Source organism: Desmodus rotundus, chromosome 12 (assembly GCF_022682495.2).
Source record: "Desmodus rotundus isolate HL8 chromosome 12, HLdesRot8A.1, whole genome shotgun sequence".
Classification (NCBI taxonomy): Eukaryota; Metazoa; Chordata; class Mammalia; order Chiroptera; family Phyllostomidae; genus Desmodus; species Desmodus rotundus.
In genome coordinates, this window is record NC_071398.1 from 78,654,328 (window position 1) to 78,671,778 (window position 17,451).

At 40.3% G+C, this 17,451-nt stretch overlaps 1 protein-coding gene and 2 non-coding genes across 4 annotated transcripts; all 3 read left to right on the forward strand.

The window, feature by feature from the left end:
* Window positions 1–1,007: 1,007 nt before the first annotated feature.
* Window positions 1,008–16,780, forward strand: KHDC4 (KH domain containing 4, pre-mRNA splicing factor). 2 transcript variants are annotated; one of them, XR_006656998.3, is made up of 14 exons: window positions 1,008–1,114; window positions 1,613–1,829; window positions 4,545–4,673; window positions 5,039–5,118; window positions 6,886–6,938; window positions 7,187–7,350; window positions 8,134–8,345; window positions 8,908–8,968; window positions 10,245–10,302; window positions 10,545–10,804; window positions 12,710–12,883; window positions 13,795–13,879; window positions 14,538–14,629; window positions 15,496–15,552. XR_006656998.3 is itself a non-coding variant. In XM_024574028.3 (14 exons), exons 1-14 carry the CDS (start codon window positions 1,077–1,079, stop codon window positions 15,693–15,695), a joined length of 1,851 nt encoding a protein of 616 aa, XP_024429796.2. In that variant the 5' UTR covers window positions 1,008–1,076; the 3' UTR covers window positions 15,696–16,780. The 2 variants fall into 2 exon arrangements, 1 of the variants encoding a protein (XP_024429796.2); XM_024574028.3 differs by having other exon boundaries at window positions 13,767–13,879; window positions 15,496–16,780.
* On the forward strand, window positions 7,656–7,784 carry LOC112318484 (small Cajal body-specific RNA 4). The gene has a single exon (XR_002976222.1). It is a non-coding gene; the product is annotated as a small Cajal body-specific RNA 4 (non-coding RNA).
* On the forward strand, window positions 11,717–11,853 carry LOC112318470 (small nucleolar RNA SNORA42/SNORA80 family). The gene has a single exon (XR_002976218.2). It is a non-coding gene; the product is annotated as a small nucleolar RNA SNORA42/SNORA80 family (small nucleolar RNA).
* Window positions 16,781–17,451: the final 671 nt, after the last annotated feature.

The window sequence follows — 17,451 nt, forward strand, 5'->3', positions numbered from 1 at the left end:
GCACGGCCTGTGAACAAAAGGGTCGCTGGTTCAATTCCCAGTCAGGGCACATGCCTGGGCTGTGGACCAGGACCCCCAGTAGGGCGTACGTGAGGAGCAACCACACATTGATGTTTCTCTCCCTCTCTTTCTCCTTCCCTTCCCCTTTCTCTAAACAATGTAATTACAACCACAATCCCACCAGTATTGTGTTTTTTGGGAGACAAAGCAAAGGGAAAACAATGCTGTTTTAATCTAAAATTTACTTGGGGGATAGGCACAGGACAAATTGGGTAAAGGGAGTCAAATACATGGCAGTGGAAAGAAACTAGACTTTGGGAGTGAGCATGCATAGAGTACATAGATATTGAATTATGTTGTACGCCTGGCATTTAGTTATTAATTTAAAAATTAAATACAATTCACTTGGGGGAAAAATGCACCTGTGTGTAGGAAATGTAGAAAAATGAGAATCAGCTTGCCCTAACAGATATTAAAATACACAATACAGAAAACAGATAGCAAATCAAATGCAACATATACGATATAGGTGGCATTTGTATGGAGGGGACATTTATTAAATGCTGAAGAAAAACACTATAAATTAGACTTTTAAATGAATTTGTATTCTATTAGTCCTATCAGAATGTAAACTCAGTTGAAAAATAGCACTGTATTATATTTATTTTAATAATTGAAACGTGAAATGGGCAAAAGTCGCGAAAAAGGTCTCTCCCCGGCTAGAGGCTGGGCTTCCACGCGAATACAACTCAATTTGAGGAGATATCGGCTTAATTCCAGGACTCATGCGTATTATCCTGTAAGTTACCAACCGCCCACAACAAAAATGGATTCTCCCCGCCCCGATTTCGCTTTAAAATGAGGGTTAGTAACTATCTTTCTCCATGAAGGTCACACCCTACCAGTGTCAGACGCCGAGCGCCTAGAAATAACGAGAGCCCAATCGGAATAAACGTTTTAACCGGAACCGCTTTTCCTCCCAACCGGAAGAGACTGTGCGTAAGGGCGTTGGGGGCGGAAGTGACGGGAAGGTGGTTGCAGGGTAGTTGGCGGGTGGTTGAGCAGGACCGGTCGCCATGTCCGCGGGGAGCGCGACACATCCTGGGGCCGGCGGGTAAAGCTTCGCGGGCGAGGGAATCGCGGCGAGCAGGGGGCACAGGAGAGGCGGAGGGACCCTGGGGAGCTGCGTATAGGTAGAGGGGCGCTTAGGTGGGAAGGGCATAGGAGGGCCAGTCTGTTGAGAATGGTGGTGAGCAGGCCTGGAGATCCTGAGAAAGGCCGGCGAGGATCAGAGGGAGGAAAAAAGCAGGGATTTTTGGAAGGACGAGCCAAGGGGAAGGCGAAAAACGAGGACAAGGGGGGCAGAGTGAAGTCTTGATAGGGGTGACAGAAGAGGAGGGAAGTAGAATCTGGAAAAGGATTGAAAGAAGTGAGGATTTGGGGAAATATTGCAGTAATTTTCTATTTAAGATGGTAATTTCAAGCGATAGGAGTTTTGAAGGTATGAAGGGAACATAATAGAGGAAAAAATGGTGTGCTGAGGCATAGTAAGGGAGTAATACTATAAATGAAAGCTTTTGGGGGCCTGTTATTTTCCTTTTACTTACTGTAGGCGCCGCAGCAAATGGGACCAACCAGCTCCAGCTCCCCTTCTCTTCCTCCCACCGGCGGCCCCAGGTGGAGAGGTTACCAGCAGTGGGGGAAGCCCTGGGGGTACCACAGCTGCTCCCTCTGGAGCCTTAGATGCTGCTGCTGCTGTGGCTGCCAAGATCAATGCCATGCTCATGGCCAAAGGAAAGCTGAAACCAACTCAGAACGCTGCTGAGAAGGTATTTGCAGTTGAAGAGACTCTGCTAATTGCGATCTTAATAAGGGTTATTTCGTAATCCTGTACTGTCACAGTCATTTGTGTTAATGAAGGAGAAAACGGGACGGTAATTTAAAGATCACTTAGTTTTGGAATATATCAAATGACATTTTGTTACTTATTTTTACAAGGCAGTATTGGTTGAGCTGATTACATTTATGGACCAAATAGCTTGTTTTGGCCATGTTCACTCATTTCAGCTTAAGTTTATCTATACAATCATGAAAAGCAATGATGTAATATGTTTTTTGATACATGTGCATTTTCCCTAAATTCAGAAGAGAAGTTCAAATAAATCAAGTGAACTTTAAAATATCTCTATAAACTATAGATTCAACTTATAATTTCTGCCTAACTCAAGTGCAATTACACATGAAATAAAAGAATAATTTGTATGAGTGGTTTGTTGTTTTCACACAAATTGAAGAAATTGTTTGGTCATTTTATAAAATCCCTGGTGTAATAAGAATCTTACAGCTAGAATGGATCTGAACTTGGAATCCTTTAGTTTAATTACCATAGTGTGCAAGAATCTTCCCGCAGGATAATAAGTATATAGTGACGGTTTGTATTGCAGGAGTGTAAAATAACTTGTCCAAAGTCTGTACATGGTAGGCACCGATATCTGCTTAAAGAGTCACCTCAGACAATTGGATGTTTAGCTTTTCTTGAAAGCCTTTCGAGTTGTAGAGTTCAGTGTGCTTCAAGGCAGCCCATTTAACTGTAAATATAATTTTTAAAAATTCTTTTAGCTTAAATTTGCTATCTTTGCTACCTGTGAAGAGATGAGTTCTGTATTTGAAAATGTAATGAATGTAAGTTGATGGGTATGTTTGTGGTGACTTTCACCATGTAATTTTAAAAATTATAGTTAATAAAGGTGGGGAAAAAAGAAAATTAAATTTGTTTCAGCCTTCCAAATTGTCGGTAGATAACATCAACAGAATGTTTATCAGTAGGCCATAACCTGCCTGAATGCTTAAATATTCAAGTTCTGCGGAATCAGAACTTGTAGAGAATTGGAAGTTTATCACTCGTTGTATTCTTATGGTTTGCAAAGATTGTGGGAGTCAGTTGTCCATTTCTGAGGTGTACAAGGAAATACTAAAAGGACACTGATGAAGCTGGAATGCTACTTGTATATTAAAATTCAAAATACTGGTGTTAACCATTCAGACTCATTTTTTTTCTCTAAAAAATAGTCTTTAAAATGGTAAATGAATTCAGCAGGAGGCAGCATGGTGCATAAATACTGAATTTAGAACCAGAATACCTAGGTTTGAAACCCAGAATCCTCAGTTACTGGTTGGGTGGCTTTGACAGATGGGCCTCATTTTCCTCTTTGTAATGGAGTTGGTAAAATAAACCTGTGCAGAGTGTGGTAGCTATATAAGTTAAAATTTGAATTAAAAATAAAATTTAAAATTGAGTTCCTCAGTCACACTAGCCACATTTTGAGGGCTTAAGACATGTGGCTAGCGGTGTCCAGACTGGACTGCCAGCTGCAGAACACCTAACGTCATCACAGAAAGTTCTATTGGACAACACTGAAATGTACTTTGAAAAGAGGCCGTAAGGTTCCAATGAGATAGGATGTATGATGCGTACTGAAGTGGACTGCACAAAGGTAAGGAGATAGGTCTATTTAGCTTGCCTCCGCATTTAAAAAATGAATCTAACACAAAGAAATACACTATTTTACCTTCCTTGAGCAGATTTGCTAGATGTCAGTCTAGGGCAGCTATGGTTGGGGGAGGCTATCTTGAGAATAAAGTTTTTTAAGACAACACTCACATCCAACTATCTGCAGTTGCCTGTAATTTATTTATTTATTTATTTATTTTAAAAAGATTTTAAATTTATTTTTATTTTTAGAGAGAAGGGAAGGGAGGGAGAAAGAGATAGAGAGAAACATCAATGTGTAGTTGCCTCTCACGTGCCCCTAGGACCCGGCCTGCTACCCAGGCATGTGCCCTGATTGGGAATTGAACCAGTGACCCTTTGCTTTGCAGGTTGGCACTCAAGCCACACCAGCCAGGCCAGTTGCCTGTAATTTAAATTGAGAGAAACCAGCTCAGATTTTGGGAGCTCACTTGGTTTTTCATCCATTCTTCCTTAAGAGAGTAATGGGGTGGAGTGTTAATTCGATACAATTCAAGGACTTTGGGTATTGCAAGGATGGAGTTAGTTGGATTTGGTATGTTGTGATTGCAGTGTTGGCACAAAGGCGACTTCCCATTTCACAGATGTGATGTGTGAGTTGTGCATTGTACTTCAAACTCTGCCCTGTTTTTACTACACGCACAGCTAGCTAATTGAGCTGTAAAACATTATTTCTTGGCCCTTTAGTTTTTCTTTTGGAGATAACAATTTCTAGTCCACAGACTTTCGGTAATTATGTGATCATACAAATGCACACATGGCCAAGGTTGTAGAGAAATCTGATGGTGGCCTTTAAGTAAATTGATGGTACTTGGTGTCATTTTAGTGAGGTTTTGTTTGCTTGTTATTTCATTTATGAAAAATGACCGAGGAGTGTTTTCAAGTATGTTTGTAGGCAGGTAAAGGGAAAGGTAAGGAGGTGGCAGGACCTGGGAAAGTGTACTTATAAATTGGGCAATGAAAAGATACTAATTTCATTAAATAAGCTTTTTCATCTTAATGTCTCTTTTTATAGCTTCAGGCCCCTGGAAAAGGCCTAGCCAGCAGTAAAAGCAAGGATGACCTGGTGGTAGCTGAAGTGGAGATCAATGACGTGCCCCTCACCTGTAGGAACTTGCTGACTCGGGGACAAACTCAGGATGAGGTGCGGAGATGTTGGGCTGCTTTGGCGAGTGTGGTGGTGGGTGTGGTTCCAGAAAATGAGACTACTAAATACAGACAGACATGAATGAGTCAGACATGTATTAGTGGCTTTGGGTCACAGTCTCCAAAGTCAGGGCTGGGTTTGATTTCACTGCAGAGGGATTTCTTAGTGAAGGTAAAGACACAGATAGGTGTGAATTCCCTGGGTTGGTCTGAGTAAGAAACAATGAAACTACAATTTCAGACGCCAGAGAGAACTCATTCCTGCCTTATTGTTGGGATGAACGGATGGGGAAAATCTGTCTTGCTACCTGTCATTGAAATCAATCACCACATCATCTTTTTAATAGAATGTTTCCTTTTTAGATCAGCCGACTTAGCGGGGCTGCAGTGTCCACTCGAGGGAGGTTCATGACAACCGAGGAGAAGGCCAAAGTGGGACCAGGGTGTGTGTGCATGTCCTCTGCTTTGGGGAAGGCTGGGTATATGACTCACATTAGCTTCAGATTTTTTATTCTTAGGGAACACAGGTAAATGTTTGATTAGTAGCTACTTTGGTTAATAGATATACTTTATATGCTTTATTACAGACTTCGGGGCATCCCCAACAGATACAACAAGAGTTATTCTCTTTCCTTTTGTGCTTTAGTTTTTTATTTTACAATATTTTTATTGAAGGCAACAAATTACACAAAAGTGTAAAAGAAGATAATGATTGTTAACATTAATGTATATGTTTCCTTTTTAAAAATTTTTGTTGATGTTATCCCTGGCTGGTGTGGCTTACTGGATTCAGTGTTGGCCTGAAAACCAAAGGGTTGCTGATTCAATTCCCAGTCAGGGCACATGCCTGGGTTGCAGGCCAGGTCCCCAGTAGGGGGCGTGCAAGAGGCAACCACACTTTGATGTTGCCCTCCTTTTCTCCCTCCTTTTCTCTCTCTAAAAATAAATAAATAAAATCTTTTTTAAAAAGTTTTTTTATTGATTTTAGAGAGAGAAAGAAAAACATCAATTTATTTTTCCACTTACTGATGCATTCATTGGTTGATTCTTATATGTGCCCTGACTGGGGAATCAAACCCTCAACCTTAGTGAATCGGGATAAGGCTTTAACCTACTGAGCTACCTGGCCAGGGCTGTACATACCTCTAAACTGTTTTCCCATGGAAATACTTCCGCCAACAAATGAGCTCATACTTTGTTGTAATCTTCCTTTTTAAAAAAATGTTTTTATCAGACTCCTTAATGCTTCCCTGATGATTATAAGTTGTAGGTTATATGTATAAAGATTTCATCTCAGTTTAGTTTCATCCTTTCCAGTATTCAATTTTTGAGAGCAGGTACTCAGGCAAGACAACGTTTTTAAAAAGTATTTTATTTATTTATTTTTAGAGAGGGAGTGAAACATTGATGTGATAGAGAAACATCAATCAATTGCCTCTTGCACACCCGCAGCCAGGGACCTGGCCCACAACCCAGGCATGTGCCCGAACTGGGAATTGAACTGGCGACCTTTTGGTTTGCAGGACGATGCCCAACCCACTTAGCCACACCAGTCAGGGCAAGAGAACATTTTTGACATTGGCTTAAACTGAATATCATTAGGAGGCAAAAATTTGCCCCTCGATCCAAGGGTATATTTCAACTTTAAATGTATGGTTGCTGTTTCAAACTTGTCTTTAGACACAGTTTATTTTTTTACCTACACCTTTTTATTATGGTATGGTTATTGGTTACTTTCTGCATTATTATAATAAAATCTAAATCTAAGCCACTCGTACACTTGTGAGCTAAAGAGTATTAGTTGGTGTGGGCTTCCAAAGAAATTTATGTATATGCCACTATCACTTCGTCCCCATTAATTTGTGCAGCCATGAGTACATTTGCCCATAACCTATTAGACAACCAAAACAAAAGGAAAGTATTCTGTTCTCAAACACTGGGTTATCTCAATTGACTGGATACTAATATTCATGAACCAGTAGGAACAAATTTCATCCCTGTGTGAATAGGTTAAGTAAGCAATCTGAAAAGTTGATTCAGTCCCTACTGTTAAACCGTGCTCTTAGAAATTAGCAACAGCCATTTCCATGTACTGTGTAGTCCCTGGCACTGATCTGGAAACTTTAAATGTTACCAGTTAGTTTTGGTAACTCGTTTAGCTCCTCCTTTGGTGACGATGAACTTGGGATCATTTATATTTTTCTTTGTAGGGATCGTCCATTATATCTTCATGTTCAGGGCCAGACACGGGAATTAGTGGACAGTAAGTAATGTTTTTGGCTCATATACACTTTCTGTGAAAGGCAAAGTACAGGGCTGTGTGTAACATTGTTTATGAATTACTCGTGAATGTACATAGGGCTTTAGAGACTGGGAGCCGAACACTTGAGTCACCTATAAAATGGATTAATACTAATGGAATAATTGAGGTTTGACCTGTGTTGATCATTGGGTACTAGTCAGTTCATGCATTTCTTTGGTATAGTATCTTGACGCTCTGTTTTTCCCTAGGAGCTGTAAACCGAATCAAAGAAATTATCACCAATGGGGTGGTGAAGGCTGCCACAGGGACGAGTCCAACTTTTAATGGTGCGACAGTCACTGTCTATCACCAACCAGCGCCCATTACGCAGCTGTCTCCAGCTGTTAGCCAGAAGCCACCCTTCCAGTCAGGGGTATGTTTTGTGGAGAGATCGTTCATTAACAGCTTTGTCATTTCTATGAAAACGATATATGCCAAATATAATACAGAAAATGTGAAGGAAAGAAATAAAATTCTGAATGAAATTCCATCCTGAAAGTTACCTGCTATTAATACCATATTAGTGGATCGTTTAGGTTTCCAAGGTATAGTGGATGTGTGAGCACACATCTCTTCCTCCTGATACATGCCAGAAGGGGGATTCTGATACATCAAAGAGTATGCACATTGTACATTTGAAGTTAGTGGTTTGAATTTGCATATGTAAACTTGATGGCAACTGGAGGACTAAGAAGGCGGAGTCTGATAAAGCGAGACTCCGCTGATACAATCCTCCTAGAAAAAAGGGTTGGAGAGAGCAGCCCTCACTGGAGAATATTACAGGGCTGACTGTGCTACCCAACATTCTACTCCAGGAAACTGTCTTTGCTGTAATTTCTTAATGTATATCAATCGAGAGGAAGTGGGTATGTTTACTCAGTAATGGATTTGGATTTTCACATCTTAAATAGATTTGGCTGAACGGAGTAAGGTGTTAGTGTTGTAAGTAAGTATGTGGACTGTAGTTCTCATTTAAATTAAGCTACTTGATGGGGTTTGTTTTTATTGGCTCTTGGTAGAAATTATAGGGGGTTCTTACTCTGGAAGTGATTAAAAGTATCTGGAGAAATTAAATTCTTTTGTGTAATAATTTTCAAGATTAGGATTTAATTTTATGTATTCTCTGTTTAACCGGAGGGGTTCTGTTCTTCTACAGATGCATTACGTTCAAGATAAATTATTTGTGGGTCTGGAACACGCCGTGCCCACTTTTAATGTCAAAGAGAAAGTGGAAGGTCCAGGCTGCTCCTATTTGCAGCACATTCAGATTGAAACGGGTGCCAAAGTCTTCCTACGAGGCAAGGGTTCAGGCTGCATTGAGCCAGCATCTGGCCGAGAAGCTTTTGAGCCTATGTATATTTACATCAGGTATGGATGGGGCTGAGAACTTTCGAATCCTTGTCACCTTAGCAGTACAGGCAGCAATTATTCAGAAGGAGTAAGAGAAAAATGGGCGTAATAAGTAGTAATATGAGGAACTTACGTAAACACTAGGAGTAGTCATTTTATAATTAGTTAATAAAAACTGTTGGATTAGGAGATGGATTATCTGTTAGTATTCAAGTCCTTGGGTTTTATACGAGTCTGTGACCCTGAAATGATCTGCTGAGTCTACAGTAACTTTGACTGAAACCTGTCACAATGGTTTTCTTTCTGAGTTTATTGGGGTGACACGGGTTATAATATTTTTCAGTGTCTTAATAGCAAGAAATACTATTACTCAGAGAAAGACCAATAAAATAGTGTGGTATTGATACTAGTTTCACCTTAAAGGGCTTCTAACATTATTCTCTGTCCGTATTTTGTGATTTGTAGCTTAGATGTGTGCTGCACTGAATATATTGAGTTTGTAAAGCAGCACACAGTGTGAAAGAATCCTGTGTCCTTTACTTTTCTTCCCTTTGAATTCTTGGTTCTGAATTCTTTGCAGTCATCCCAAACCAGAAGGCCTTGCTGCTGCCAAGAAGCTCTGTGAGAACCTCTTGCAAACGGTGAGGTGTATTTGTCTGCCTGATACTCATTCGGAACAGCTGTTGCCCCTTTGGACTGTGTCTTAGCTGTTTTTCCCACCTGTGTTAGTTTTCTAGGCTGCCCCACACAGCTACCACAAATGGGGCGACCTAAAACAACGGGAATTTGTTCTCTCACAGTTCAGGAGGCCAGAAGTCCATAATCAAGGGTCGGGCAGAGCTGGTTTCTTCTGAAAACTCTGAGGGAAGACCCATCGCGCATCCCCCTTAGCTTCTTGTGACTGCCTGTAGTCCTTGGCACCCTCTGCCGCGTGTCAGCGTAACTCCGGTCTCTGCCCCCGTCTTCTCTGTGTCTCTCTTCCTCTAAGGGTAGCAGTCTTTGGATTTAAGATGCCCTTTAGTCGAGTATGGCCTCATCTTAACAATCTATAGGCAAAGACCTTGTTTCCAAATACGGTCGTATTCTGAGGTTCCAGGCAGACACGGATTTTGGGGGGAAACTACTCAAACTACTACACCACTGTAGCAATTCACATTCTGGTTACCGAAGACACTCCCCTGGCCAGGTGCGCAGTGGGCACGCATTTCTTCTTCAGCTGTTTCAGTATGGAATTTTGAACCTATAGTACATTAGTTCCATAAAATCTCAGTGTTGTCGGTTATTTAGAGTAATGCTTTCAGTCCTGGTCAAGTCATTAGGATGGGCATTCCAGATTCTTTTTGATACTAGCTTTAGCTAAAGTAAGTGTAGAACTGTAATAGTTTAAAACCAATTAGCAATGTCTTTAGGATAATTGCTTATTTGATTATCCGTTCTCTCTGTTGTATAAGCAAATAACCAAAAGGTAAACCACAGGGCTGTTTTTATAGCACCTAAAGGGAATCAGGTTTGGGGATTGAATGTCCTCCACCTTGTGTTACCTCACATTGGAAGGTGCCCTTTTGGGATGCTGCTGTTACTCTTTGCTTTTGTAAAGTAACCTGATTTACCAGCCCTTGAACCAGATAGCTTCCCTGACCACTCCCTGTCTTTTTCTTTGTTGCCACTTGAAGTTGTGGACTTAGTGAAATGCTTATAATGAAGAACGGGGGAAAGTACTGAACATTCATTAAACCAGGAGCTCCTTGAGGACAGGTCACTCAGTAAACAAAAGAATAGACAAGTTGACGTTTGAAACATCAGTGGAAATATTTCAATTCTGTATTGCTTTGGTCCTCAGATTGTATGATTAGAACCCGTGTAAATACTCAGCAGTTAGGGCTGTCCCATGCTCATTTGTTTGTCCTCCTCTTTCAGGTTCATGCTGAATACTCTAGATTTGTGAATCAGATAAATACTGCTGTACCTCTACCAGGTGTGTATGTCTTGAAGTGTTTAATTAAAAAATATTTTGCTAGTGATATTTATGAATAAAATAATGATACTTGAGGCTAGACTGACTGTGCCAGGGCACTGGTATTGTTCCCTTCACCGTAGGGTAATTTGGAAAGCCATTTGAACCTTAGTATTTTTCTTCCCTAGAGATTAAGTTTAATATTCAGCTAAAATGTCTCATTCTGCTGCAGCTGATTAAACACTTTTTTTCTTCCCCCTCAGGCTATACACAACCCTCTGCTATAAGTAGTGTCCCTCCTCAGCCACCATATTATCCATCCAATGGCTATCAGTCTGGTTACCCTGTTGTTCCCCCTCCTCAGCAGCCAATTCAGCCTCCCTATGGAGTACCAAACATAGTGCCACCAGCTGTTTCATTGGCACCTGGAGTCTTGCCAGCATTACCTACTGGAGTCCCACCTGCACCTGTGCCAACACAATACCCGATAACACAAGTGCAGCCTCCAGCTAGCACCGGACAGGTAAGATGCCAGGACATGAAACATGATACCATCGAATTAGGAAAAACGGGCAGGAAAGGGGTGGAAAGGTGGTACTATTATTCAGAAGCCATATGTAGTGTGAGGTATTGTTTTCCTGTTATTTTCCTGTGTTACTCCCACCAAAGCACCCGCATACTTGAGAATAGTGTATGCACGTGGATTCATCCTGAAGTTCACACTTAGTTTCAGGAGTCTTGCCACCTTATAATTATAAGAGCAGGAGTTGGCGAGCTTTTTGCAAAGGGCCTGATGGTAGATATTTTAGGCTTTGTGGGCCACTTGGTCTCTGTCACAAATACTGCAACTCTGCTCTTCTAGCACAAAAGCAGCCACAGACAGTACCAAACGAGCCTGCGTGGCCCTGTGCCAGTCATACTTGATTGACAGAAATAGCTAGCAGGCCAGAATCATAGTGTGCCATACTGTAGCCGTCATTTGCCTGTGCCTGGCTTTACAGTGTTAAAAAATAGTCTTCAAGGAGAAGGAGGCTGGCCTATACTACACCTTTAGATGATTGGAACAGAATTCCTAATCTTAGAAATATACCACATACACGTGTTCCTAGGCCAAGATATGTGTGAACTCGCCAAACTTAAGGACTATAAGAGCTGGTGAACCCTTGGCTGGGTGATTCAGTGGGTTAGAGTGTCGTCCTGATGCAGCGAGGTTGCGGGCTTGATCTCTGGTCAGGGCACATGCAAGAAGCAACCAACGAGTGCATAAGTAAGTGGAACAACAAATAAATGTTTCATACCAATTAATTTTTTAAAAAATAAGTACTGGTGTATATTCCTCAAACTGTAAGAAACCAGAATTTTAGGGAGAGTAGGCAGCTAGCTCATTTAGATCCATTATGTACAATCCTTAGAGGCAGAGGAGAGATGAATGAGAGCATGGTAATGGATTTATGGTGGGCCCTTGCCTGTGGGCCCCTCATTGTGTGCCCATGCCAGAGTAAATTGCAGCCTCGAACCATTGCCCAGCCTCCTCCTCTGTGGGCTGTGAGCACTGAAGGGGGTTGTACAGTGTGAAACAAAAAAGGACTTCTGGACCAAATTCTGTTGCGGTCCCTAGTCATAATCGCTTTACCTTTTATGTTTAGGCAGAGCTCTATACTGTAGTTCTCCAGCTCTGAGCTATATTCTTTTGTAATTAGAAAACAGTATAGCAGAGTGATTAGAGTGATTATTTTTGAGCTTTGTGATGTTGGAATATAACATAACCTATTCAGGCTTCGGTTTTCCTTTTATATAAAATGGGCATAATAATAACATCTCAGAGCATTGCAAAGGTTAAGTAAGATGGTCTAGGTAGTCAGTAAATATTAGCCATTTGTCATTCATAAGAGTTTTTCTTTTAGATGCGCTTGTTTAATATGTGCTGTCTTTTGATAACCCCTTGTTCCTTTTTGGAACAGCCTCTTAAAAGATTAGACAGACTTGCTCTTGACATAACTTATCCATGGAAATGGTAGATGAAGTTGCCTTTGCCACAAACATTAACAAAATTTATGGTCCAGAAAGCAAGTCACATTGATTGAAGGGCTCTATGTAAGAGAGTGTTCTTGCTCAATAACTTCTGAACTCAGTAAGTGGCTGGAGTTTTTGTTTGTTAATGGTCATGTTTGCTCCTAACAGCACAAACGCACAGCGAGTTTTTCCTGAGGGTTGAAAGCACTGTAGAGATGATCAATTTCATGTTTCCCTACCATGAAGGTGAGGGAGACTAGGTAACACTGTTAGCAAATTAGACATGAAGGAAACTCAGGACCAGAAGGTAAAAGACTCATGTGATATATGCTGATCATTGAAGTGTATTGTAATCGTTGTTTATTTTGCTAGGGATTCTCACACCATTTTTCATCTTGGTTTGTTTTTGTCCCAGAGTCCGATGAGTGGGCCTTTTATTCCTGCTGCTCCTGTCAAAACTGCCTTGCCTGCTGGCCCCCAACCCCCACCCCAGCCCCAGCCCCAACTCCCAACTCAACCCCAGGCTCAAAAGAGGAGATTCACAGAAGAGCTACCAGATGAACGAGAATCAGGACTTCTTGGATACCAGGTTAAATAAGATACCTTGTCTTACTTTCCTAATCTCATTCAATACTCTCCCTTTAAAGGAAGATAAATTCACATCAGTATTAACTGTCCTCCCAGTAGTAGGATTCCTGCTTTCTGGAATCTATTTAGATTAGTATTTTGTCCTTGGGGGATTAATTTAAAGCAAGAGTGATTCCTTACAGTGGGTTTTGTCTTTGAAGCATACAGAACTCTCCACCTAGAGAGCTCTCCTGACTAGCTTTTGGAAGGAGTTCTGTGGAATTTTGTGCTTCTCTTATTCATACTCTTGCAAGTTTCTGATAATTCTTACTTTGCTGCGCATCTCACTGAAAGCTCAATATGTGGTTATATTTAAAGCCTTGGCTTTCGGTTTACTATTCTCTAAAAGAGGGTGATATTTTTTCTTCCAGTGCTCCCCCCCAAAAAAAGTGCCAGAAATACAGTGATTCTGTGCATACACATAATTATAAACACAGTCATTCACTAAAAAGTTTTTTAAAAGATTATTAAAATATGTAGTTTTGATGCATTTTGCTTTATCAGGAGAGGCTCCATTACTTTTTACCAGAATCCTTGAAGCATTCTTTTGAAATAAACTTTGAAGTATTTCTATAGTTTATAACTAGGTTTATACAAACCAGTTAAGTCATGGATAGTGGAAAACAGATGGACATAGCATAATGAATCACAACATTCCCGACCATCTCAACAGAGAAAAGTGATCTCTACTTTGACTATAGTTATGCTCCAGATCCCAAGGAGCCATGTAGCTCAGCTCACTGCCATTTATCAGAAAGATGAGGCACTTGACAGTTACATTAAGGAGCTAAAGTCAATACAGCAGTTGTAGATTTGCTAATGCCACTGTATTTTTCTGCTCATAGCATGGACCCATTCATATGACTAATTTAGGTACAGGCTTCTCCAGTCAGACTGAGATTGAAGGTGCAGGATCGAAGCCAGCAAGTTCCTCAGGCAAAGAGCGAGAGAGGGACAGGTAAGTTAGTTGGAAAATAATTATATGAATATATCCATATGTCATTTGTTTGCACCATTAGTGTAGCATAGTGATCATTGCTACGAGCTTCCATGTTCTAAAACAAATGAAATCACTTGGATCAAACATGCTTCTGTTACAGTTGATGCAGTAGTGGAAAGTGCAGTAATAGGACTTCTCCAGTCTTAGAGGCAGTTACACTTAACTGTGAATAATTCAGTGCTTGCTTACTCAGGCATCTTCTTTTACTTTCATTGTCTGCATCTCGGCCCTTTTTTTTTTTTAAGGGTAGGCAGTAGTTACACAATCAAGCCATTTTTGCTACTTAGAGTCATACCCTGCAACGGGAGTCCAGCCTGCCGTCCATTGCTTGAATTCTCCCTTTCTCTATGATTATCAGCCCCCATGAGAGGGAGCTCACTTCTACAACAGTTCGTTCTGTTTCCGGCAAGTCTGGGCTATGTAGACAAGGCCTCATAATCTTACAGCTTGAAAATAGCTTGAAGTATAGAGGGTCAGGTAAAAAGGTTGAAATTAATGGTGAAAAGGGACACGAAACATTAACTGCAGTCTGTATTGTTACTCTTACTGGAGAATTTAAAATTGAATTTATCTGAGTGGTGTTTTGTTTTGTTTGTGGTGGTGGTGTTTTTAACAGGCAGTTGATGCCTCCGCCAGCCTTCCCAGTGACTGGAATAAAAACCGAGTCTGATGAAAGGAATGGGTCTGGGACCTTAACAGGGAGCCATGGTGAGTAAGGTATAACTGGGGGTAGGGGGGCCTTAAGCTATTAGTTTTTAACCCAATGTTCATTCAGGTGTGATTCATTTAGGTGTTTAATCCAATCTCTATAATCTAATGAGAATGCTTTTTTTTTATTTATGTGGACAGCATATAGTTACACAGACTTTTATTTTCAACCGACGTGTGTCTAGAAAAGAGTCATTCGACTTATATTTTATATATAACATCAGTGACATTAAACCCTAGGAAATACTAATGATTGGTAGGTCATTTCAAAATTTTGTTGCCTCATCTAAATACTTGGAGCTAATTTGATACAGACTTAAATATTGATTTTTTTGTGTTGAGAACTGAGCCACATCTCCCCTCAGAGTTCTCTCGGTTGGGAACGGTCAGCCTGTGGCTGCTATACAAAGTGTTGCTTCTTAGTGTCCCAGAACTCTAGACGTGCATGGGATCACTTTTGTTCCTTGCCTGTAGGCGTAATAAAAATGAACAGGAGAAAATAAATTTTTTTCTTTTCTTCTTTTCTTTAAACTCTTTAAAAGGTGAAATATCAGCCTCCAGAGACTCACTTGCTAACTTTCCTTTTTTGTTTTCTTCTTTTCTTTTTTTTTGTGTTTCTTTTTTCTTTCTCTGTTTTCTTACATGGTTCTGGTGGATTCACATTTGCTGATGCTGGTGCTGTTTTTCGTGTGACCTTCAACGCTTTTGGGTGACCACTGACCCTGTGACCTCAAAATGGTGTCCAACTAACCACTTAAAATTAACGTCTTTTTTTTAATTAACGAATTTATGGTATTATCTTTTTTTTTTTTTCTTCCCTTGCTGGGGAATGGGGTTGGGGTTTTTTTTTTTTTCCTTCATTCTAGATTATCCAGTCAAGAAGATGAAAACTACAGAGAAGGGATTTGGCTTGGTGGCTTATGCTGCAGATTCATCGGACGAAGAAGAGGAACACGGAGGTCATAAAAATGCAAGTAGTTTTCCACAGGGCTGGAGTTTGGGATATCAGTACCCGTCATCACAACCACGAGCTAAACAACAGATGCCATTCTGGATGGCCCCATAGGAAGCGGTGGAACAGAGTTTTGACCCTCGGTGACTCTTCCTTAGCAATAATGCATGCACTTGATTTAACAAGACTTTGGCCTGTACTGGGAACCATCGTGGACCTTTGCAGGAGTTAGAGATGCAGTGTCCCATTTCTTAAAAGGCTTTTGTTCTTTTTAAGATATCTTTTTTTTTTTCTTCAGTGGCATAGCATCTGTTAAAATTTACTTCGGATCACAAATTTGTCTCAAGATTTATTTTTAACAGTTTGTGAAATGTCCTTGTTCAACAAAGTATCCCAATGGGGTCATTCCAATATACATTGACCTGGTCCGGCCTTTCCAAATGCATAGCCCCTGTTCTGACATAGACAGTTTTATTTGTATTTTACTACTGTATGGTCAGTTTTGATAATAACTTGTTACAAACCAAGCCTTACTATTTATTAGTGGGGAAATGATTTTAAGACCATCCTTTCTTTTCAGTACTAAATCTGTGAACTCATCCCTATTCCATTTTTGGATTCTTTCTGTTTTGGAAAGTACAGTTTTACTAATTTAAAATTGTCAGGTATAGCTGGATCCTGGGTAGGAAAATGAAGTTGTTTTTTTTCATCGTATCTTTTTTTGGGATGATCCAAAGCTGGCACCTTCGGGCACACTTGTCTCACTCACATAGCAGTTGCTGTTTTTATTGCTCGTCTAAGCTCTTGTCTTCAACTGGGTCAAAGAAAACTACTTGATCAAAAGCTGGTCAGAACTCATCATAGAAATGAAACAGTAGTTCTGTCTCTCTCAGGACTGGTTGCAGCTAAAATAGAGAGATTTGACTGCTTGCAATAGGATGGTGGACTTAGTGACTGAAATTGCAACTGTCCTTTTTCTTGGCATTACAGGTTTTGCCAAAAGAACTTTTTTGTATCAAATATTGATGTGTGAAAGTGAAGGAGCTAGTCTGCTGAATCAGTAGTTTGAGATACGGAACTGTCATTTTTGCACATTTGAATACTTTGCAGGCTGGCTTTGTATAAACTTACCCTCTGGTTTCCTATATGTTGTAAATATTTAGACCATAATGTCATTATTAATAAATGTATAAATATTCTGCTTGTGGTTTCTCCGTTTTTTATTCCACAACCCGTCCATACACTGTAATCCGTAAACGTGTTTACTCTAGCACAGTGGCATTCCAACCCCACCAGGAAAACACGTGGACCCGGAAGTCTGCATACCGTTCTGTGAGTTTTATGACTTTCCAAAGTAAACCCTGGGAAGTCCAGGTGCAAATGTAAAGGACTATTGTGCTGGGTGTTTTCCATTTTTATATTTTAGTCTTCCTTTGTTAAATATGGCTCAAGGGACCGAGTAAATGAAACATTTTTAAAGGAAATGCAAATTATTCTTTGAAAAACATTCTGAAAAAGGAAGTAGGGTAGGCAGAAGTTTTAACAGATTTCCCTGTGTAAAGATTTCCCTCCTAGTATCTGTACCTAAATAGAGGAATATGGTGATATTGTCCTTATTTATTTCTGATTTAATTCAAGGCTAGCTGAAAATTCCAATTTTATTTCTTGTTGGTGGGTAGTCCATTTGTTTACAACAAAACAACAATTTGAATTGGTTTCATTTACATATGTTTAGAATTCAAAACCGGTCAGCTAGAACAGGGATTTTCAACAGTGCAATACCTGACTAAGGGGCACTGACCTCTTTTTCCATCGATTGTCAAACTAAAAATGACAACAGGCAACACAACAACAGCTGTCTGGTGTGAAT

What these genes read in the sequence shown, in the direction of transcription:
- KHDC4 (XM_024574028.3), top strand. Translation starts at nt 1,077, where the DNA reads ATGTCCGCGGGGAGCGCGACACATCCTGGGGCCGGCGG. An exon ending in ACACATCCTGGGGCCGGCGG is followed by an intron (nt 1,115 to 1,612) that starts GTAAAGCTTCGC and finishes TACTTACTGTAG; the next exon opens with GCGCCGCAGCAAATGGGACC. An exon ending in TACTGCTGTACCTCTACCAG is followed by an intron (nt 10,303 to 10,544) that starts GTGTGTATGTCT and finishes CTTCCCCCTCAG; the next exon opens with GCTATACACAACCCTCTGCT.